We start from the raw sequence: 24,214 nt of genomic DNA, 5'->3' as shown, positions 1-24,214 counted from the left end.
AGAGTTCTGGACAATGCAGATATCGAAGGAATGTGCTGTCCCCGGAGAGCATTATAACTCTACTAAAGCACACTCTCACCAAAGTTACCATTTCTGTTTGAACAGCACATCTTCTGGTTGATATGTGACGATTAGGTGTGGGAATAATAAAAGCAGTTTATCTGTGCTGGAAGTTTTAATGGAGGAGTTGGAGGAATTGAGTGTAAGGTTCAAGTCTTAAGACTCACTTCTCTCCCTTCCCACTCGCACCTGTTAAGTGTATGCTTTTTATTTCTCAATACGTCCTTAAGAGAGAGAATAGACAATCAATGGGAGAACAATGGTATCAATCTTAGATCTGAGTTTAGGTTGTGACCTCATTACATCTTAGAATCTAATTTCATTTCAGAGGTCATGTTGTTTTCCAGACATTCTTCTACATGGTTGCTTGTGTGAATCTAGTCTTTCAGCTTCTCAGTTGGCTGTTGAACCTGACTAAGCTTTTGCTGACTGGCCACTTGAAGTCTCTGCATGTTTTTTTGCCAGAATTTTGGTATCAGCAATTTTCCAAAATGGATCCTGCTGTATGTCTAAGCTGGTCCTCCTCCAATAGGATGAATATCCTCAGCCCATTGTACCATGCACATCGAATGCATTAATTCAGATGGAAAAAGTATGCTTGTCAGGTTAGACAGTGTCATCATCAGACCTGCAATATACAACTCTGAATGCATGTACAGCAAATTGATGAATTTAGTTTGAATGGGAGAAGCAGTGTACCACTTGGAAAGACAAACATTATAAGGAGGTCATATTAAGACCAACTTAGTTTATTGTCTTAAAATGGACTAAACTTTTCTGTGTTTGTTCACATAGGTCCTTATCACCAGTACCTAGAAATTTTGACTACTATAAGCAAAGGTTTTCTTCTGGGCATTATGGCTGTGAATATAGGAAAGATCTGAGAAGACCCACTGCTTGGAGAATGGATGATGAGAAACATGGACAGAATAAATCAAGGATTTCCCCTCGTGGAAATTTCTATCGTAGATCTTATGAACGTAGATCACCATCCCCAAACATAAGAAACTCTTTTGATAATGTTTACACATACAAGCCTCACCGAGTACACTTGCCGCGAAGAGGGGATGGTAACAGACGACCTCAGTACATGCCCACATACTCAGAGGGTGTACCCTACGTAGAGCATGAGAGGAGCTCTTATCCCCAGAAAATGCAAGGGAGGTATATTCCTGATAACTACAGTGAGAGAGGAAGGAAACCACCTGAGAGGTCAACGGCAGATTCCTTTACATTTGAAGGAAAGTGGCATGAAGATGAGTTCGGGCACCAGAGGATGCAAGAAGAAAAATATCCCCAGTCACCTAGAAGAGGCTCAGAAGACTTTGACACAAGGAGCTCTTTTCCGAAGAGGTATAGGAAAACTTTAAACCTGGGTAATTTAGTGTAAAGCCTCAAGTGAAAAGGTATTTACTTTGTAGTTGAAGATAACCACTTGAAAATCTTTTGTCTAAAAAGATAGAGAGCATTGTAGTTTCGTTATGATCTGCTAGTAGTAGTGAAGGGTTTCGTTTTAGAGTAAATCATATTGATGGCTAGAATATTTTTTAAAAGATGGTATTTTCCTCTTTAACTACGATATGCCTCTATGAATTGGCTTGAGGGATTATAGGTTGTCTTACCACTGCGCTCTGCATTTAAAGCCATGCTGCCCAACGTTCTACACATATAAATTCTCACTTTCTTCTCTGTAGTGCAAGTATAAACTGCTTTATGTCAACACAGGTATCCTGAGGATCGTGATTTCAGAAAATATGGGCACACATCAAAAAGAACTAAAGGTGTGGAGAGATACGAAAAAAGAGAGTCCGCCAGGAACCCGAAGTGGAAGCCTGAGCACTCTTTCCCACCTTACCAAGAGAAGAAGAATCAGCGGGACTTCGGACCCCAAGCTCACCGATATGCTGGAAGGGAATACCCAGAGACCAGTTCAGCAGCCAGAGTATCCTATGACTATCACCACAAGCACCATAGGCTCTCGGATGATGACCAGGACTTTACTGATGGGAGAACTCAGAAATACTTGAAAGAAGAAGATAGAAAACACTCTCAAAAAGGCCCTGTAAATAGAGAATCAGATTGTTTTAATGCTGGAAGAGGGAGAGAGACCGAAGGCGGGCTAGTCAAAGATCCTATTAAACCACCTAAGAAAGACTGCATTCCCTGTGCTCATTCAAATGAAAATGAAGTTAATTTGAAGCCCTGTAATGACAAGTGGAAGAAAAAAATGAAGAAAGAAGAAGACTGCAGAAAAGAGAACAACTCTTCTAGTAACCAACCAGATATAAGTCAAATCCTTTTGAATGTGAAACCCTCATCTGTCGGTCTTGGGAAGAAATCACTTACAGTTAAAGTAGATGTGAAGAAAAATGTAGATCCATCCAGGTATTATCTTTGTTTTCTCTTTATGATCTTTAATTCTTCTGCCACCTTTACTTGCAGCTTTGGAAATAGAGCTTGTAGTGTGTTTAGACCCTGGCAGTAGAGGAACCACCTGGATGCCCCCTCCCCAAAATCCTGTAATGAAAATGAATCCTGCCATTAGTAATAAGAGGTGATCGCACGTCTGCTTGTTCCCACATCCTATCTCTGGATGCTTCTTGGGTGCAAGGAATTCCATGGAGTTGTTCTTCTTCATGAGTTCAAGTATTTCTGTGCTGCCAAGGATAGCAACTCAAGGAGACCTGATCTTTGCAGTTTCTCAGAGGCTGTGTTCCCTGACGATGTTCAGGGAATTTTTGAGTGGGAAGGGACTTTAGCAGGTTCTGATTTATTTGAGGAGGAAAATGAGGCCCTGAGAGGTGAAGTGACTTACCTATGTCAAAAGTGACTGCAGCTTAAATCCATTTTTCCCCTTCTGACTCCAGGAGGTAGAAGACATAATATGGTTCCTGCTGCCATCCCAAAATGACTGGGCTTAATTCACTAGATTCTCCCAGTAGAAGAAATTAGGCCATAATCTACGAAGATGTCTACTTATAAGACATGTACTTTAGCTCTTAATGATTCTTGAAAAAAGCCAGACTACTGTTATAATAGGTTATAGTTTCCTAAAACAAGCTTGCATGCTTTATCCCATTATTAATATTATCTCCATTTATGGATTCTGAGAATAGCAAGTTGCTGTAATTTGGCTGCGTCAGCTAAATCTGTTCTTTGCCTTAATACACTACCAGTATGTGAATGAAATCATGACAGACCGTGATTTTATACATATTCACAGTTGACTCCAATTTGTACTTGAATCCAAACCAAGGAAAGGAGCGTGATGATTGGGTGTTCATGCCGTCTGCACGAGATGTGCCTCCCTCAAACCTTGTTATGATGTCGGCACATTACCCTTCTGACGTAAAAAAAAAAAAAAAAAAAAAAAAAACAAGGAAAGAAAACTGAAAGAATAGGAAGGGAATAGGGGGAGGAGGTACACCGAGTCTTTTTTAAACAATATTTTTAATCCTTTTCTTTTTTTTTTATTTTTTTTCCGGTACCGAGGATCAAACTCATGACCTTGCACTTGCCGGGCAGGCGCTGTGCCACTGAGCTAAATCCCCAGCCCCTTTGATCCTTTTCCTAAAGTTAGACACAGCAGTCTTCCTTCATACTTTCCCTACATTCATTGCAGTTGCAGAAAATATTATAAAATATACTAATGTATACTTGCGTTTAAAAGGAATTAATACATTGTAGTACTTTTAAAGAATACTAGAAATACCAGTTTTGAAGGATTTCGTTGGAATGGACCTCATTCAAGATACTGTACAGTTAATTTTAGAATTTGAAATGAGAAATGGAAGCTTCATTATCGTGTGTCACAGAAATGAACTTTCCAAAATTGAGGCTGCTGCTGCACCTTTGTTTTGAATATGTAAACTGTAATTTTATGAATTCTCATGATCTATCAGTGGAGCCTGGCAGGACATGTTTGAATGCTTGAACAGTGCCTGCAGGATGCCTTTTGTAATAAAGAGCCTCGACTGCAAATTCTTTCTATTCAAAGACCTGAAGAATAAATAACGGAACAAAATACATGCATCTTTTCAGTACAATAAAGCATCACAGTCAACAAAATCTTTCTCTTTGATTATAATGTATTGGTGTATGAGCTATGGAAGAGTTTTGTAGATTGGATTTAATTATGTATGTACTGATGAAATATCCATAAAACAAAGGTAGTTAATGCCCTCAATAGAATTATGTTTCCAACTTTTTTTTTTTTTTTTTTTTTTTTTGGTACCAGGAATCAAACTCGGAACCTCGCGCTTGCCAGGCAGGTGCTGTGCCACTGAGATACATCCCCGGCCCTCAACCATTAAGCATAAACTAGATTTTTCTTTGCTGGAAAAGTAGTAGAATAGAATCATAGAATGGTACAGAGAGAGGTTTATTTGTTGGTTAAAATTTAGAATTAATCCACTTTTTAAGAAGTAAGATGGTCCATTTTGTGCGTTGTTTGCTTGGTTTTGGTCAAGTATTAATATCTGTTCCTTCAGTTACCAGTACGGTTGAAAACATGAGGCCATCAGGTAGAAGTTGCTATGAGTCACGGATTTTATTATACAGTATGGGCTTCTGGAGGGCAGGCCCATCTGTTGGTTTGGGGTTTTGTTGTTGGGGTTTTTGTTGGGGGTGGTTTGCCATGCATTTTTTGATGAGTCCTAAGTATGAACAATAGCAAATTAAGCAGCTCTTTATGTTTCCTTAGTTTTTTGCACGCAGCACTCAAGGAGAACATCAGTGGGAACACCCTTAAACAGAGAAGAAACCGGGAAAAGTAAGGGGAGGAACAAAGGAACTTAGAAGATTTGAGTCCAGTACTAGAAGTAGTATTAGAAATCAGGTTTTGGGCTATATTTTAAGTTTTAAAACTGTCTAAAATGCAGTTCAGATGAGAACATTTAGTCTTTTCAGTGTAACTACTTGTTTTGTGGGAGATTTCCTGAAATTAATAACTTGTTAATCAAAAAGCTGTGTCATAGGAAATAATCAAAAGGAAAGTGTGAACTAAAAGATAATTAGATTTACAAATATGAATGCAAAGAACATTTTCCATTCTCAAATCTAAAGTGTTCTTATTGTAGCAAGAAATATCATAAATACTATGTTTTGGGTTTTTGTTCTGTTTGGTTTTTGATTTGCATTACCATAGTCTGAACTCAGGGCCTTGTACATGCTAGGCAAGCTCTCTACCACTGAGCTACATTCCCAACCCCATGATTTTTTTAAGGGACTAAAATTTGGGGTTATGCTATTTTAAAGTATATTTCCTAGAAAATGATAATTTAAATATTTTTAATTTAAAATCCTGTAACGAGGGAACTCTAGGATAAATTTCAACAGATAACAAGTTTAAACACTAAAATCTCAGGAATTAAATATAACTTCAGTGTATACCACAGCAGAAAGTATACTGAAGCACCTGGATGGATGAAGTGTTGGGTATGGAGTGGAGGCAAGAGTTGTATCAGTAATGAATTTGTAATAAATTGTAAATAAATTTTAATTATTTTCCAGGGAAGACTGGAGACTTTTATCAGCTGAATTCCTTAACTGAGGCTTCAAAAAAATTGACTGTGGCCTGGGGATTTAGCTCAGCGGCACAGCACTTGCCCGGCAAGCGCAACGTCGTGAGTCTGATTCCCAGTACCGGAAAAAAAAAATCGACTGATTTCTCTCCATATATACCATTTTTTTGTTTTGTTTTGTTTTCCGGTACCGGGAATCGAACTCACAACCTCACGCTTGCCAGGCAGGTGCTGTGCCACTGAGCTAAATCCCCAGCCCCATATATACCATTTTTATAGTTCTATTTAAATATCTTATTTTTTACCTGTACAATGTTTTTAAAAGCTGTATTTTTTTCTTATGGAAGAGGATTTTTGTAACATTAAACCCCTCTAAACAGAGCATTTGTAATTCTGTTACTGGCGCTTGTTATGGGGTGTTGTTGCTTTTACCAGTGGATGTCTCTTAACTAGTTATCAGATGCACAGTGGGAAACTTGGACCAAATTAGGAAAGAGGGGAAATGGTTCTCTAATGCAAGTCCTCCTAATGAATCAAGAACCACAGCAGTTGCGTCAGCCTGCTGCATAATCACTTTTCTGTATTTCTGCTTTGGCAGGAAGTTGTCTCTGACAGTGCTGGTCTGCAAACAGGGAGCATGGGAAATCAGATAGAAGCCTCTCCTCTGATGAGCAACCAGTAGGCACTTGAAACCATTTTATTAGAGGAGTTAATTTTTTTTTTTTTTTTAAAAAGAGTATTTGTAATCCTCTCAGGACCCTGAAACAGTTTTGGATATATAGCTATGTGACTTGAATAAGTAAATGCATGCATGCGTGTACCTGTACCCCCAAACTTATCTAGTTGCTTTTTGTTTGTGATGAGATATAATTTATTCATTGGTACTGCTGTTATTTAAAACATACTTTTGGATTTACCTTTGGAACCTGTAACATACTCATAAAGAACACAGCAATTTTAAATCTCAGGTCTTTGGACAATGAACTTGATTTTTAGGAAGCACTAAAAGGAATTTCGAGTCAAATACAGAGGAATAAGAAGTACAAGCTGATTGATACCATTTTGGGTCCAACGTACGATGCAAAATGAAATAATGAGACATTTTCTTCTGTAATGCATAAACTGCCTCCTAACAAAGAATTTAAGAATAGTTTTGAGCCAAGAGCAGCATCCTTGGAATACAGAGTAATTTTCCATTAGGAAACTTGGAAGATGTGTTCATTTGAATACTGCACCTCTGGAATGTAAAACCAAACAACCAGGACATCCATTGTCTCAGCGCTCATTGCATGCTCCCCATAGGGCTGTTGTAAAGATTATGAAATAATGGTAGTTAGCTCTAACCCTTTATGTTTAGTAGACCTCAATAAATGTTAGCTCTACATCATAATAATCACTTTATAATAGTACCTGTTGTACTGAGGACAGCTCTTAATGAAAATTGAAGGTAGGGGTTGGGAATGTAGCGTAGTGGTAGAATGCTCACCTAGCATATGCAAGGCCCTGGGTTTAACCCTGGGACCACGAAAAAGTTCAAGATGCAGAAGGTATGAAGTGGTAAAATAGCTGGGATTATATAACATGGTAATATTTGTTTAAAGGGGCTGGGGATTTAGCTCAGCGGCAAAAGCACCTGCCTGGTGCTTTTGCAAGGTCGTGAGTTCGGTTCCCGGTACCGGAGGAGAAAAAAAAACCAAAAAAAAAAAAATTATTATAATATTTGTTTAAAGCTACATTAAGGCAAACACAGAGGTTGATATTAATGATCAGAACTTGTCTAATAACTAAGACTTAATTTTCTGAGTGAGATTTTGTGATTAAATTTATTTCTTAACAGAATTCAAGTTCAAAATAATATTCTAAGCTTCTTATTACCAATAGGAATAGAAGGATTTTTATGAAGTCAGAGGTTCTTACATTTGATACCAGCTTTTAAAATGTGGTAGTATTTCAAGATTGTATAATCTTGCCGGATGTACAATGCTTTGGCCATTTAGAAGTAGAAACTAATCTGACTGTTTTGGTTTTTTTGAGACAAGGTCTCGCTATGTAGTGTAGACTGGCTTTGAACTCACTTATGTAGCCCAGGTTGGCCTCAAACTCACAGTGATCCTCCTGCCTCAATCTCCCAAGTGCTGCGATTACAGGCGTGCACCACCACGCCTGTTTTAACCTGTCTTTAATTCTTTGTGGTTTTAAAGTAAAAATTCTCTCACTTAAAACTTTGAAGCTTTTATTATTAAAATGGTAAATATTTACTGATCTCTGATTTGAAAAGAACTCAGAACCATGTATCTATAGTTTTTTTTTTTTCTTTTTTTCGATACTAGGAATCGAACTTAGGACCTTGTGCTTGCCAGGCAGGCACTGTGCCGCTGAGCTATATCCCCAGCCCTGTATAGCTTTTTTTTTTTTCTAATTGTTATTTTACATGTTTCTATTATACAGCATATAACTCAGTGCCAAAATTATAAGAAAAGATAAATTTCTATTTAGTTTTATAGCTATCTTAATTTTCAGTAGTTGTGTCCTTAACAAAATAGTTTCAAATTTAGTTAACATTTGTGAATTATTCTAGGGTTGCTTCTAGCTATTCCACAGAGAGACAGATGTCATATGATTTGGTTGCTGTTGGCAGGAAAATTCAGAAGTTTCATCCAGTGTTTGAACATCTTGACTCACCTCAGAATACTGAAAACAAATCTACAGGAGAATTTGCTCAGGAAATCATAGCAATAATTCATCAAATTAAAGGTTGGTATATTTTACACGTACATTAAGGATAGCAGTAATAATGTGCTGACTTTTCTTCAGATATGATACCTGCAATATAGTTTAATGATAATTAATATTCCATTGTAAGTTATATCATGAATTAGGAAATCTGTTGGAGAGTGTTGTCAGGTATTCATTCAAACCTAGTTGCTCTTTATATGTATTTCTAATAACCTTTTGCTTCAGCTGTTAGTAGATTAGAAGTCACAAGTGAGAGGGGGAGAGGTTTTGTATGCTGCAGAATACAGGCATAAAGAGTGCAGTGAGAAGGAATAATTGATAGCCTAACAAGGAGGAAGAAGCAGCAAAAAAAAAAAAAAAATAGATACGAAACTCAAGCAGTACAGAAGTCTAGATCACTTGTGATGTTCTTAAAGCCCACCAGGGGCATCACGGGACTTAGTGCCGTAGGATGTTGCTGCATGATCAATGAAAGATTCCAGTTTGCTGTGGCATACTTATGGCATTAGAAAGTAGCATAATAAATGCTTTAAAGATTTCCATTAAATTGTTTTGGTTTTGCTCCTGGCAGGTTTTCATTAATTGGGAAATTCATGGAGGTAGAGTAGCTCTTCCTGGTAATGCTATATAAATAAGGCAATTGTGGGTATTATAAGCTAGAGGCTTTCAATAATCCCCAAATTTTATTTTATACTTGTGTTGATCTTTTTGTACTTTCATAAAACATGTTTCAAAAATGAGTTATTTTCTCTGCGCTCCTCAAGCTAAGGCATATATATTTCTTGAAACATGCTAATGTGGGCTGGGGGTGTCAGTGAGTCGTAGAGCACTTTGCCTAGCATGTATGAGACACTGGGTTTGATCCTCAGGTATACAATCAATCAGTCAATAAATGGATAAATAGAGGTAGAATATGCGGTTTTTCTAAAACAGTTCACCCCCTCTGCTCCCACACCTTTCACCCAAAGAAATATAATTATTTGCAGAAAGGGAACAGTAAGTTAGGAGAAAGGACTGCTTAAGTAGCATTCTGAGGGATCAGGTATATTCTCCTTCTCTCTGTCCTGTTAAACGCCTGTAACATAGTTGATTTTAGAATGTCTTCAAGAACCTCAGTTAATGTTAAACTAAAATGACATTGAAAACCTTCTGTGATGTGTAAATATAACATGTGGCATTTCTCAGAATTGTTTTGATGTTTCAAAACAATTTGTTGTTTGTGAAACTAATTTTTACTTGTGTTGAACTGTAGAGCTCGGTATTGTCTTCACAGATAGAGTAAGATTTTACTTTGGAGAAAAAAGGTTCTTCAGAGAAAAACAGTCCTCACTTTGAGAGCACACTTTTTCTTTGGACAAGTAAGCAGATATGTCAGATAGGAAGAGAACCCTTGGATTCATAAATTTAGGTTTCACTTGGGCTTGGAAAGTGAGCACTTCAAATTAGTCTATGAAATAATTTTAGGTCCCATTGTTTTCAAGAGAAAAAAGAGTGGATTTTTAATGGTCACTTCTTCCTGTGCTTATATATAATCTTTCAAGCGGAATCAGTTTCATATTGAGATGAAATTATTTGTTTCCTTTTCCAGCAAATTATTTTCCATCACCTGGCATTACTCTACATGAGCGTTTCTCAAAACTGCAAGGCATACATGATACAGATGTAAAAGAAAGTAAATTGGATTCAGATCCAGAAATTCACAGGTAGTGGTTGGTTACTGTATTCCCGTTTCACGCTTGCAAATTAACCTCAGAACAGATTTGGGAAAGTGCTGCTGCCTGAGCTTGCTCACCTGGCTTGTTGTAGACTCTCAGAGTACATTTTTTACATAAAAAGTGGACCAAGCCAAGGAGGTACTGGGCCAGTGGACAGGGATGGAATAGGTTGCATTGAAGCCACTGGCTAACATTGCATAAATGTATAGGACTTTGAAAATACCTACTTAGCATTGGTTCTGCTTTGTCTAATCTCTAGTAGTTGCCTACTGAAGTTCTGATACTGTTTTGAATACAATCTAGGGCTGCAGTATAAAACTTCAAACTTAAGAAGTGAAATAGTGTGGGGACAGGGTATCACAGAATAGTTTTAAATTTAGAAATTTACTTGAAATTTTTATGAACCTCAAGATGCTTCTATGCTCTGAAATTTTTACAAGAGAACAGTAATAGCAACAAGACAAAGTATGTTTAAATGTACTTTCCATAAATGTCATTTGACTCTTAAAACCACTCTATAAAGGGAGTAAGACCAACACATCATAATCCCTAGTTCACAGTTGAGAAAACAGTACCTTAGGAAAGTTAAGTGATTTGTTCAAGGTAATCAGATATATTAACAGAGTAAAAATGTATCAGTGACTACATAGAGAAATCTACAGGTGTTCACTCCATCATGGGGTTCAAGAGGGTTGCCAGTGCATTCTTAAATTCTTCTGTAGTAGTAGAATCAGGTATTAGTGCGTAATATATTTAATTGCAATATACCTTTATTGTTTTAGGAGAATAGATATGTCTTTGGAAGACCTTCAGAATAAACAAACTATGATATATGAATCAGATCAGGTAAGTGAGTATAATTTTTGATGGGAGATTATCTTATTGTTGGTATACTAATGGGAAAAGAGATTGATGGCGTCAAAAGGGAGTTGACATATAGGAAGAAAAGAGTTGAGACTCAGGAACCTAAACTTTTAAAAGTTCTCCAAGTGGTTCTGATTATTGGCCAGGTCAGAGTGAGAATACTGACTGACAAAAGACGAAAATATTGCCTCCAAGGGACTGTCTGTAAGGGTGATGGCTTTGTAAAATGGATACAGAATTACAGCACATAATATTCATGACAAAACTCCGCATTGACGCTTGTGGAAAGTATGTTCTATATGTGTTTTTCCAAACCAGTCATGTGGAATATATTTTGTAATTGTGCATGGAGTGAATTAAAGGAACTAAGTCTCATCTGATTTATTTACTGTAGGATGTATGAAAGATGCTGTGGAATAGGAACTAGCAAAATATTGGAAATACTATTAAATTTCTTTGGTGTCATGTGTTGTGTGTGGTGGTCCTCCCATTTCGTTTCTGATTAGAAGATCTTGACTAGCCAGGGAAGAAAACTGGCTCTTTTAAAAGTGTGTCAAATTCTAAAAGAACTACTCATTTATTCATTGAGAGTAAAGAGTTTTTATAGAGAAAAGATTTTAATATATTTCTGATAGAATATATAAGTTTTTACTTGAGAATGATTAGAATTATTACTAAACTTATGGAGATCGATTGATTTATTGAATGGTATTTTCAAAAATTTTCTCATCAAAGTATTACAGTCCGCTTACAGGAAATTGGAGGGTTTTTAAAAAACTCATTCAACTGTTTAATATAAAATATTTGGTGATCTTTTCTTGCAGTCTTACATCTTCCATTTTAACATAGGCCCCATCATAGTGTATACACAATTTTCAGTTTAATATACTTTTTTCTTTCTGCTTAATTGCTAATAGCATACCTTTTATGTAAAATCCCAGAATTCCCTATGACTCCTACAATTGAAGCTTTTTAAATTTTAACTTTTTTCAGTAAATATTTTTCGGTGTTAACTTCCACACAGTAGTTACTAATTTAAATGGTTATACATTATCCCCTTGCATTGTCATAATATATTTAATTATTCTTCCATTTTCCTGTAACTTTTTAAATATTAAAGTGGCCTTTTTTGTTACTGTACATATAGTATTTTGAATATTTTTGGAGACAGCCTTTCCTTTGAAATAGGATCCCATAAGTGGGATTCCTCGTTTAATGTTAGGAACTTTTCTGACTGTATTGTCAATTGTATCTCAAAATATTTGTACCAGCTTACACTACCGTTAGCAGAATGAGTACAAAATAAATTACTTAGGGCTTTTAATTAGGATTCTTGTTAGACATGGCCTTTGTGCAACTAACAGTAATGTGAATGGTTTCTCTTCTGTCAAAATTCCTCAGACTGCGGTCAGAGTAATCGAGCCAAATGACCTACGACATGACATTGAAAGGAGGAGAAAAGAACGATTACAGAGTGAAGACGAGCACATTTTTCACGTAGCTGGTGCTACAGAGAGGTAATCAGTAGATGGAAACCATCTTGTTACCAGCAAGTTTTAGTTTCAGCATTTTTTCAATTCTTTGTGTGTAATCATTTTCATTTTAGTATAGGGATTTGATCCTTCAAATCCATTTATATGTTTAAATGAATTCTATCAAAATGTTTCAAAGTTATTCAGTGATCATCATGTGCAGCTTGATTTAAATAACAAAAATTATGGGGCGGGGAGTATTTGAGGTCTTCATAATTGTAGAGAGGAGTCTGGTAGCTTTTTAATATTAGCAGGCCCCAGGTCTAGTAAGTTTATGGGCTTTTTGGCTCCAGGTTATTGAAATGGATGCATTCTGCCCTTTAGATTCTTAGGTAGTCTGAATAGTGCAAAATTTCCTGATCAGTAGTCTTTTAGGACTCTTGGTGGATGTCTGTCCGTAAAAAGGGCCAGTGTAGTAGAGAACACAGAGGATACCCAAATTTAAACTTCACCTCGGCCAAATTTGCTGAGTGTCTAGAGACTCTTCACATGTAAAATAATGCTAAAACCAACTCCTTATTAAATGACTGACACATTTAAAGTACTCATGCCATGCATGGAAAATAGATCATTAGTAGATCCTCACTTTTCTTTCCCAACTTCATACTCTTTTAGGAGCTCTAAATAGTCTAGATTGACTCCCATTTATCTTTAGTTCTGAGAGCTAGTAGAACTCATGTTAACTGTAGCATTATGATTATGAGGTATACAGTTGAATGGGAAAAAATTTCTAGTTTGGTCAAGAATCTTTACACTGTTTGGATCTCCATAATGTGGGAAATGGATGAGTAGCAAGGGATAGAGCTAGTCGTTCTTTCATGATCATTGGTGTCAAGTTACTATATGACAGACTTTTAAGTCAGTGCCTATCTCATTCTTAGTCAAACTATATAGAACTTGTTTAAAACTGGACTTTATTCTGACAGTAAGTTTAGGACTCATTAAAAGATAGTGACACTGGATGTTATGGCTATGGAACAATTAAAATAGTAAAACTCTTGTCCCTTACGGAGTGAAAGTTGTTATTCCTATAATGTGATATAGTTAATGCAGGGCATAATTGTTCTCTTTAGTGACACAAACTGTCACGTTTTTCTTAACTCAGCAAGTTTCAGAGTTACTCAGTGATCATCATGTGCAGCTTGATTTAAATAACAATTTAAAAATGACTGGATTTTTCAAGCAAATATAAGGTAATCAGCATATTATAAAGACTGTATAATACCTCAGGATATATCTTACCCTGTGAGATTATTAGAGCCTGAGCCCTAGAGTTAGACCTGAGTTCATCACCTGGCCCTTAGACTCCTAGCTATGTGACTGACTTTGGGCAAGTTATTTAGTCTCTGCTGCCTCATCTGTAAAATAGGAAGAAGAATTATACTCAGCTTGTAGTGGTGGTGAAGATGAAGTTAAATAATAGGTATGATAGGGTAGCTGGTTAGTGTTAAACTTACTAACGTTAGCTTTGATGATAGTGTTATAGCAGGCAAAGATTCTTACTGGAAGATCTCTTTCTCTGAGTCTGTTGGATTATTTTATTTGTATTGGATAGTTGCTGTGACATATGTAGCCAGGAAAGTTTTTAAAAATTGAGCTGGTACATGATCACGAAGGTGGTTTTCCCAGGGCGAGGCTTATCCATTGCACTCTGGATGTGCTGACCCCTGCGATTTCCCCAAATGTGGGAAACTCGACTGCATAATTTGTGGTAGTGGGGGGACTGCGTTCGCGCTCTCCCCTGAAAAAAAAAATTGAGCTGGTACATAAATTCACGCTTTAAAAGGAAACAGTTCAGGAGTTTTTAGTATATTCACAGAATTGTAAAACCATTATCACTATTTAATGCCAAACATCCCATGACCCCTGAAAGAAGCACTGTCTCCATTAGCTGTCAGTCCCTTCTCTCTCCCCTCACCTCTGACCTCTGCTGTGCTGTGTATGGGTTTGCCAGTTTTTAACATTTCAACAAAAGACTTCCTAAAATTTACACATGATACTTTAACACTGTTGGCCAAAATTTAGTCCCATGGCCATACCTGTCTGTAGGGAGGCTTGGGAAATACAGTAGAATCTTTAACCTGATGTTTATTTGCCTGGCCAAAAATCACATTTCAAAGGATTTTCAGAAAATTTGTAAAGCTATACATATAAAATTACCATTTTAATTGTTTTTAAGTATACAATTCATTGGCTTTAAATGCATTCACCATGTGCAGTCATTACCATTATCCATGTCTAGAACTTTTCATCCTCATAAACAGAAAATCAGTACTAATTAAACAAAAACTTCCATTCCTTCTTTGGCCCTGCACCTGCTAGCCTCTTCTCTTTCTGTCCCTGCAAATTCGCACATTCAAAGATACCTCAGATAAGTAGAATCTTACAATTTGTCCTTTCGTGTCTGGCTTATTTCACTGGGCACATTTTCAGGGTTCATCCATGTTGTACCATATGTCAGAATTGCATTCCTTTTTTAAAAATGTCATTCCATTTTAAAGGTTGAATAATATTACGTTTACGGGTATATCATACTTTATGTATCTACTTTTCTGTTTGTGGAATTTGTGTTATTTCTACCTTTTGGCTATTATAGGTAGTGCAGTGTGCTGTTATGAACATTGGTGTTGTCATCTTTCTTATTATAGCCATCGTGGTAGATGTAAAGTCTTATCTCATTGTGGTTTTGATTTTAATTTCCCTAATAATTAATGATGTTTAACATCTTTTCATATGCTTATTGGGTATTTCTGTCTTCTCTGGAGAAGTTTATTTTCAAATCCTTTGCCATTTTATTTTGTTTCACATCTTTTTTTATTAGAACATGTTGTTTAAACAGGTTAATGTATTTCATTTTGGCAGATTTATACGTGTACATAGCATCCTTTGATCATATTCATCTTCCCCAGTACCCCCTTATATTATGTGCATTTTTAAGTCAAGTTATCCTTTTATTATTGCGGTCTGAGGTTATTTATTCTAGACACTTTAGGCTGAGTAACCCTTATCTGAAAGGCTTGGATCAGAGTTTAGAAGTTTTTTGGGTTTTGGAATATTTGCATATGTGTACTAAGATGTGTAGAGATGAGACCCAGGTCTAAACCTGAGATTCATTCATGTTTCATCTATGCCTTACATCAATATTTTTAGTGCCTGTGTTTTGACTGTGACCTGTCACATGTGGTCAGGTATGAAGTTTTCCATTTGTGTGTGAGTTTGGCCCTCAAAAAGCTTCAAATTTTGAGGCGTTTCAGATTTTAGAATTTTAGGTTAATAGATGTTCTCCTATACCGCCTTATCTGATAAATGTTTTGCAAAGAGATATTGAAAAGCCCATTGTTTTGGTGATAAAAGTAGTCATATATGCTAATGGTATTATTTGGAAAAATATAATAAAGTATAAAAATAGATGGCATTTTAAATTTAACCAGTTATAGAGGACTACTATTAATATTTAGTACATCTCCTGTCATTTGTTTTTCTAGGCATATATTTTTAAATAATTAAAAGTATATAACTTTGCACTCTACTATTTTGACTTACTATCATATCATGAGCATTTTTGACAGAACATGGGGGGTGTCTAGCATTTCCAAAGACCCTGAGTATCTATTTCATGCCGGTTTCTGGGGCCAGAGCTGGGGCCACAAAATGAACCATCCACAGTGCTTCCTCTGAAAGAATCACAGCCTGTTCCATTAAGCACACAGGTGTACCAGTAGTTACAACACGGAGAGAGAGGTGTTCAGACCCCCAAAGTGTTACGTGTGCACACAGCAGGGAATACCTCTTCCTCTTCGGGCGGGTTTAGGAGTCTTCCAGGAAGTGGTACAGATGGAGCTAAATTTTGAAATTAATTTAAGTAGAAGGAAATGCTTACTGAAGGAATGACTGTAGATGTAAAGGTATGGAAGCAGGAGAGATCGTGATGTGTGCCAGCAGCCACGTGTGGGCAGATATCACTGAACACCCAGTGTCTGTCTTGGGGAGACTGAAGCCAGGCAGGTGACAGGGCAGCAAGGGCCCAAGCAGAGTCATGGTGAGAGTGGATTTTATCCTGATGCCAGAGAGAGCGCACAGAGGAACGGAAGCAGGGCTGAGATAGGGAGCAGTTGGTTCCCCATGGAGCAGGACCTGCAGAGGACGTAGGCAGGACCTCAGCGGCGTCATGGGAAGATGTAGGATGTGACAAGCAGAGGAATCCCCAGTGGCGGCGGAACGCGTGGCTTTGTGAATCAGAGGAAAAGCAAAAAGGAGGCCCTCTCTCCCAGACGAGGCTGCTTGGGAAAAACCTTTGGTGGCCGCAAGACCTTGAGATGTTAGAAGAGGGGAGGGTGTCCTCTGCCCCTGTGGCCCAGCAAGCAGTAAAAGCCCTTAACTCCTCTAGTGAGACAGCTCTGGGCCAGACCCGTGCTCAGTGAATGGGCTGGGCAGTGGGCCGGGGTGCCTCTGCTCGGAGGAACCTTTCAGCAGAGGGGAGGGACGGTGTTGTCCAAGGCCGCAGAGCAGTGACGCGCTTTCCTCAGCAAACATATGTTGCACATGTAGTTACAGCTGCCGGGAAGCCTGTTCTTGAACCTCAGATTGAGCATTTCAGTGCAGTGCGGGTGGTTTCTTCCCCATTGCTAACTTCCAACTTTGCTAAGTAATGTTTCTTGAAAAATGATGGTGTTAGCCCAGAAAACTATCATTTATAATTTTAGTAGTGATAAATCATTGAGGTTTACTGTTGTGCTACTTTATTGTCTCTGACGGGGCTTTTAATTTTTTTTCTTGTTTATTTGTTGAATAAAGGTAAACTAATAAAAGATTATCTTGTCTCTCTCTCTCTCGTTTTGTTAGGAATGATCAGCATTCCAGTTTTTCAAAGGTGAAGAATATTCATACTGATGGATTCCAGAAATCTACACATTTTATAAAATCTAATTTTAGAAAATTTATTCAGAAACCTTACATGGTAACATTGGCGCTCCAAAATTTTCACTTTTGTACAATCTCCTTAAATCTGTATTCTTCACATTGTATGTAACTGTTCATTAAATGTGTGTTATAAGAATCTGTTGAGGCTTACAGTTCATACAACAAAAGAAATGTTCATCTCTGATTGAGTAGAATTTTATTAGATTTATTATAATGCTTTCTTAAGTTTTTTTTTAGGAATAGCTTTATTAAGATAGAATTCAAGGCTGAGTGTGGTGGCACATGCCTGAATCCCAGTACTCAGGAGGCTGAGGCAAGAGGATCTCTGAGTTCGAGGCCAACATGGCCTACAAAGTGACTTCAAGCCCAGCCTGAACTTCATACTGAAAGCCTGTCTCAAAAAGACAAAAAAAAAAAAAAAAGAAAAGAAAAGAAAAAGACAGAATTTAAGTACCTTAAAATTCCCCCATTGTAGGTGTACAATTTAGTGACTTTTTAAAGTACATTTACCAAGATGTACATTTACCATCGTCATAATCTAGTTTTAGGATATTTCCATCATCTCATAAGAGTAGTACGACCTCTTTAGCAACTCATGATAACAGTGTGTTTCTCCTTTGAACACCTGAGTAAGTAAATCCTAGATATATAGTCCAGATTCAAAAAGTCACCTACTGTTTTATATAGGACTTTGTTTTTTTTACACTTCTCATAGGAGCAAGTGAAATTGGCCTGTCACAAATTAGCGTGGATCATGTAAAAGAAGTATGTGTGTTCTATAGCCAAGCTCCCTGCTCTCTGCTTTGTGCTCTTAATCCTATGCCTTTAAATAGGTGTCTTTTAAATGGTCAAACGAGTTTGAACGAGACCTTTATGTTAACCTATAGAAATACTTTTTTTCATACAGAATTATACTATGCAGAAAAAATATCTTATTACTCAGAAATTATTTGGAGTTGAGAGAAACCATCGTGGCTTTAAAAGACCTTTTAAGGTATTGAGTGTTGTTTGTAATTTAATTCAGACTTGGGTTTATGCTTTGCGTACAATGTTGTGTTAAAATTAAAAGCTATTTTTGTGGTATTCATTCAAATAATAGCTATAAACTAGTGTTTCTGGTTTATATGAGTATTTCTAATATTTATAGAGAACTGTAATCTGTTTAATTATGACCTCTTTCCTTAGCACTTAATTTTCAGTTTTTTAACCAATGAAAGAAATCCTTTTTTCAAATATTATGTGGAAACACAAATACATAAACAGATACAAACGGAGTGACTCTAGGAGGGGTGCAGGCAAGGTCCCAGCCTGCGGCTAAGTCTACCTCCGAACCTTTAGGATACAAGTGCAGAGTGAGCACGCTTCTCCAGGGTTCACAGACTGAATGGCTCTGCCCACAGACACGCAATCTTCAGAGGCCTTCTGGACATCCAAGAAACCTTCTGGTCCAGATGGCTTTGTTGAGGCATATATTATCACTAAATTCTAGTTATTTGTGCACCTATATCTGATATCAATGATAGCTTTTAATCAACCAACATCTTTGATTATCCAGAACATCTCATCCACCAAACAAATAGAATTAAAATTATAACACGAAGTATTATGTTTCTCTTTCCTCTCAAAAGTTGAGATTTTTTAAAAAATCTGCATGACTGAATTCCTTTTTATGACAGGTCCATTATTCATACTTTTCTCTCTGGGTTACCTCTTTCCCGTCCCCCTAAAAAAAGGAAAGAATTTGAGCTTTTTTTGATGAAAGTAGCAGGTGGACTTGCTATAGTAAGGAACTCATTAGGAAGAAGTTAGTATGAGCAGAAAGGTAGTATAAACTGCCCCAAAACCTTAGACGTGGTTTCTTGACAGTCAAAATTTCTAGATGTTGAAAGATTTCTTTACACTAGAAGTAACATAATTTGTGGGTATTGTACGGATTATATTTTATTCCATAGTTTATATACCTAACACATGTGTACCATTAGGTTTTCTTTGATACCTATGGCCACAGAGTATATAAACATGTTTTATACTGTGTTTTAATCTCTTGAGTGATGAAACGTCAAATCAACTGAAAATGTGATGTCTGAATCACCTACGATCAGTATAGATGGATGTTCATCTCTAAGTGCTTCTACATGGTGGTCTTCTCATTAATTAGACATATCCAGTTGTATTTTTCTAAGATCATCACATCATTTATTTACTGTTCTCCTTTCCCCTTAAGGGAAGGTTCTTGGCGTTAATTGTTAGAATATTTTCAAGATATATGCAATAGTTTTTCCTCTTTAGTCATTCAAAGTTGTATGTTATATGATTACTTAGAAGATCACAGTTGTTTTAGTAAAATCATGTGAAGAAATAATCCTTTCTAAATAAAGTGTTTTATTAAAGTTTATTTTTGTGGGAATTAGACTAAGTCAAAGCCAGATAAGCAATCAGCTTATAAGATGTGTAAAAAAGGGCCATGTCAATATCAAGGTTAGCTCTGATATAACAAATTTGTGTAGATAGTTTCAATGAAATTATAGTATATTATAGTATGTCATATATTATGATTCTATTTTATCTGAAATTTTCTATATCTTTAAGAAAGTAATTGGAAAATACGCCTGGAATAGGTACTTTTTTGTAAACTTACATGTTTTATTATGTAAGACATTCCCATTTCTAAAGTAGTTGTGAAAAGATGAATCTTAGTTTTTTTAATTATTCTATTGTAATAATACCATTTGTATGTTTGTTTTGCCAATATTTCCTGTGATTTGTTTCCTGTTATTAAGTACTCTATGTGTGAAACTGAAATAAGCCAAAAACTAAGTTTCAGAAAGATTAGACAGGGTCAAGGATGTGGCTCAGCAGCACAGCACCTGCCTGGCAAGCTCAAGGTCCTGAGTTCGATTCCTGGTACAAAAAAAAATTAGACAGGAGGATCACAAGTTCAAGGCCAGCCTGGGTACTTTAACAACAAAGCAAGGCTTTGTGCATATTAACCAAGCACTCTATCACTCTACCCCCAGCCCTGCACACTTACTTTTTTATAGGATTTAATTGGTGATTATGGGGAGAAATCCCTTCTTTAAGTCAAGAGCTTAATATGCAGGCTCTTTTAGTGAGTTAGCAAGTAGCCAAGGAGTGATTTTGTTTTTGTTGTTTGCGGTATTAGGGATTGAACCCAGGGCCTTTGTACTTGGGGCTACATCCCTACCCTTCTTTTATTTTTTATTCTGAGACAAGGTCTTGCTATTTTATTTACTAAGTTGCCCACACTGGGCTCAAATTTGTAATTCTCCTGCCTCAGCCTCCCAGAGTGTTAAGATTACAGGTATGTGCCACCATGTCTGGCTTTAAGACTTAGGGCAGAGATGGATTCCATCTGTGAATATTTGGGCTACTTCTCCCTTTTGTTTTAGATTATTATAGGAAGATGCTTGGAAATGCAGGCGACCATGAAAAATGTATGTGATAGGGACCAAGGGAGGGAGGTTTAGAGAATTGTGCAGGAAAGATTTGGAGAGGATTGGTTCACATCTGACAACACTGAAGACCCTTCCTCTACCCCTAGCACTAAATTACAGGACCAATTCATTTCATCAGCCACTTGGGAAACAAATATTTACTGTCCTCTTAAGTCTGTTATAATACTGGACAGTATGCAGGGTAGGAATTGGTCTTTATAATTCAGCTCTAATGTGTTTTTTTGTGGTAAAGATTGTATGAACAAAGTTAAAAATATTTGATCCTTAATGTTCCCCTACTGGCATTTGACATTGTCACTGTGAATCAAAAGAATAACTTTCGTTCATTAGAGATTTTGAAAATTATATTTTTAGCTTGATGAATTTCAAAAATTTATTCCAAATTCTTTTAACAGTTTTAAAAATTGATTTTATATTTAAAAAAAGCTTTTTTAAATGGCATACAAAATAAGCTAAGAAATTCATTGAGGGAAATGTGCTCGAGTGCCATTAACCCCTTCCCTGTGATATCTATAGTGCCTAGAATCTTCCCATGCGTTATACTAATAAAGGAGACTTGAAAAGTATAGATTTGGTAACATTTCTTTCTTTACTTTTCAGAGTTACTTTAGAGGTAGCAGATTCCAGCCCCAGTATAAATCAGACCTGGTACAGAAGAGCTTGTACATTCAGGCTAAATATCAGCGTTTACGGTTTGCTGGTCCAAGGGGATTTATCACTAATAAATTCAGAGACAGGTCACCAAGCAAAGAACAGGTTAGTTGAATTACAATTATTTAAAAATATTGAGTGACTCTGAACTTCTAAGTCATCTATGTTCATTAGATAAATTGGTTTTTTCATTTAGCTTTGATTTAAGAAACAACCTAGATTTTTAATATGTTCTTATTGTGTAATAGTTAAGTAAAAACCTCAAGCAGGAAAGCTAATAGAATTGTGAGACTATTTCACCTTAAAATGCTTTCAGCTATTATACCTCAAATACATTTAATATGCTACCTCTATGAATTTTTTACTTTAGAATTTCTGTTGTATATTTAATCTTTGAAGTGGAAATTTAGATAAAGACTTTAATATATTTTAGTCTTTTGCACTGTAAATTATCTGAAAATATTGAACTGACTCTATGGAAAATGTACATAATTACAAGATACACTAACTCTTCCCCCTTTTTTGCACATATTTTTAATTGTGGTAGAATATGTACAATGTAAAATTTGCGATTTTAATCATGTTTAAATACACAGTTCAGTAACCTGAATTACATTCACAGTGCTGTACAATCAGTTCATTAGATACTTTTTAAAAATTTAATTTTGACAAGTAAAAATTTTATATATTTGTAGTGTAAGACTTGCACTTTTGGCATATATTCTTTGTGCAATGCCAAAATGAAGGTTTTTAGCATATGCATTATTTATATACTTTTGGTGGTGAGAACACTGAAAATCTTCTTTCTTTACAACTATACAATATGGTGTATCTTCCTAATCTTCTTATCACCGTCCGCCCAGGCCGTGGTAACTACCATTTTGCTCTCTACTTCTGTTCAACTTTTCTAGATTGCGTATATGGTAATTTTCTTTCTGTGCCTGGCTTATTTCACGTTAGGCAATGCCTTCTAGGTGTATCCACATTATCACAAAGATCAGGATTTCCTTCTTTTTAAAGGCTGGATAGTATTCCATAGTGTAAATGCACTATGTTTTCTTTATCCATTCATTCATCAGTGGATACTGAAGTAGATTCCATCATGTTCACTCTTAACAAGAAGTTTCTTTACTTGGTAATTTGAATTGCATACTCTTTTAGTTGTGGATTGATTTTATTTAAATTAGCCATTCTGATATTTGAAAATGCAGCATAAATATGAAATAAAATTGTCTTCTACATAATTACATGTTAAATGAGAACAGTAGCATTATATCAATTAAATTAAGCATATTTGTCAGTTTTTAAAATTCATTTTGTTCATCATTTTAGGCTATTTTCTTCTAACAAATGTACATATCTCTAATTTTGTAGTTAAAATAGCCCAGTTGTCATTTTGTAAATTTAGAATCAGATCTTTCTCTAAATATTCATGCTTATGCAGCCTTCACACTAAATTTACTTAATGGTTTTAATAAAACTTAACATTTTTCAAAAGATGGACCTTTTGAAAAAGGTTGATTGTTTTTGGGGTTGTAAAATTAAATAGAATATCTTATGTCACCTCTCCCATTCCTCAATTTTAACTGTGTGCCTTAGATGCGGTTTCTAATTTCACTGTGTGTCACTCATGGTTTTAGGAAAGCCATCTCTTTTTTTAAAAGCACAAGTAAAACTGGAACCATTTCCCCCTTCCTATTCCGCTGTACTGACGGTCTGTGGCAGGGCTTGGGTAGAGCTACTGCTTCCATCCCCGCCTTGTGCAATAAGTTTCTTTGTAGCAGACCTTCTGTGCCTTTGTTCCCAGTCCCAGGTGGTAGCCTGACTGTTTTCAGAGAAGCTTCTCATTCATTTCCACTTGAGGGCCAAGGCCAAGGCCAAGACAGGCTTTTTCCTCAGGTGCAAGGTTGATTTTCTGGTGCATGGTGTCTTTCTCTTCTGTTAGCTCTGTGCTGAGCTTTGAGTTTTGGTTTCATTTCAGTCCAGTTTTACGTGCATTTTTAGGTGATTTGGGGCTCCTGATTGCGTACTTGACTGCACTTTCTTTATGCTATTTGCTTCATCGCATCACCCTTCACAACAAATGGAAATTAGACCCTCATAATAGAAAATAGAAGTGTGTCCTAAAAGGAGCCACAGTCTTTAAGAGCCTTTGATCTTTAGGCTTGGCTTTGCGTATCATCTAGAAAGTAGCAGTTGTGGTTGGAGTCCGTTGTGGGTCACAGCCCTACCTTCCTGTTCCCGTTCACTGCCATCTGAATGCTTTAGAAGTGGTCCCAACACGATGGCCTTTTAAGAAGCAATGTCTGCTATTCTTCGGATGTCGAATACCCTTTCTTCGCCCTACTACTCTGGATCCTACTTCATATATTTTTGTATCATAACTACTTTGACCTGGGCTCTCAGTCTGGCCAGTGTCCATGTCTGCAGCCAAGCCAAAAGCAGATGTGTTATAGATTTGTGTTTGAACAAAACTCAGCCCTATACGAACTACACTAAATAAAGTTCCTGCTATTAGCATCCTACCTAGCAGTTGCGCTTCATTTTTCTAACTTTAGGGAAAGGAATGAGGCATTCCCAAGATCTGAACTAAGGTACTTAAGGCTAACTTGGCCTTTAAGCTATCCCAATAGTATTATGCTACTCTGAAATCCCGTACTGTGTAGATAAACTATGGCTTGGACCTATCAGTCCATTTTACGTCAGCCATCGTGGCCTTAAAAAAAAAAGAGTGAAAG

The 24,214-nt window shown here is 36.6% G+C and overlaps 1 protein-coding gene across 6 annotated transcripts in view; it reads left to right on the top strand.

Annotated features, from left to right (window-relative positions):
* LOC102004624 (chromosome unknown open reading frame, human CXorf23) overlaps positions 1-24,214 on the top strand; it is a 52,081-nt gene that overhangs the window by 20,471 nt on the left and 7,396 nt on the right. For 4 of the 6 annotated variants that reach the window (XM_005407799.2, XM_013506297.1, XM_013506299.1 and 1 more), the window contains 9 exons: positions 856-1,413; positions 1,786-2,445; positions 8,161-8,336; positions 9,907-10,021; positions 10,816-10,879; positions 12,299-12,414; positions 17,272-17,386; positions 18,257-18,343; positions 21,426-21,581. In XM_005407799.2, coding sequence (XP_005407856.1) covers positions 856-1,413; positions 1,786-2,445; positions 8,161-8,336; positions 9,907-10,021; positions 10,816-10,879; positions 12,299-12,414; positions 17,272-17,386; positions 18,257-18,343; positions 21,426-21,581 — 2,047 coding nt within the window. The remainder of the gene's footprint in view (positions 1-855; positions 1,414-1,785; positions 2,446-8,160; positions 8,337-9,906; positions 10,022-10,815; positions 10,880-12,298; positions 12,415-17,271; positions 17,387-18,256; positions 18,344-21,425; positions 21,582-24,214) is intronic. The other 2 variants (XM_005407800.2, XM_005407801.2) reach the window with 2 other exon arrangements.

This window comes from Chinchilla lanigera, unplaced genomic scaffold, assembly GCF_000276665.1.
Source record: "Chinchilla lanigera isolate Chin_1 unplaced genomic scaffold, ChiLan1.0 scaffold00108, whole genome shotgun sequence".
NCBI classification, from domain to species: domain Eukaryota; kingdom Metazoa; phylum Chordata; class Mammalia; order Rodentia; family Chinchillidae; genus Chinchilla; species Chinchilla lanigera.
The sequence above is the reverse complement of the archived record's forward strand: the minus strand, read 5'-3'. Positions and strand labels throughout refer to the sequence as shown.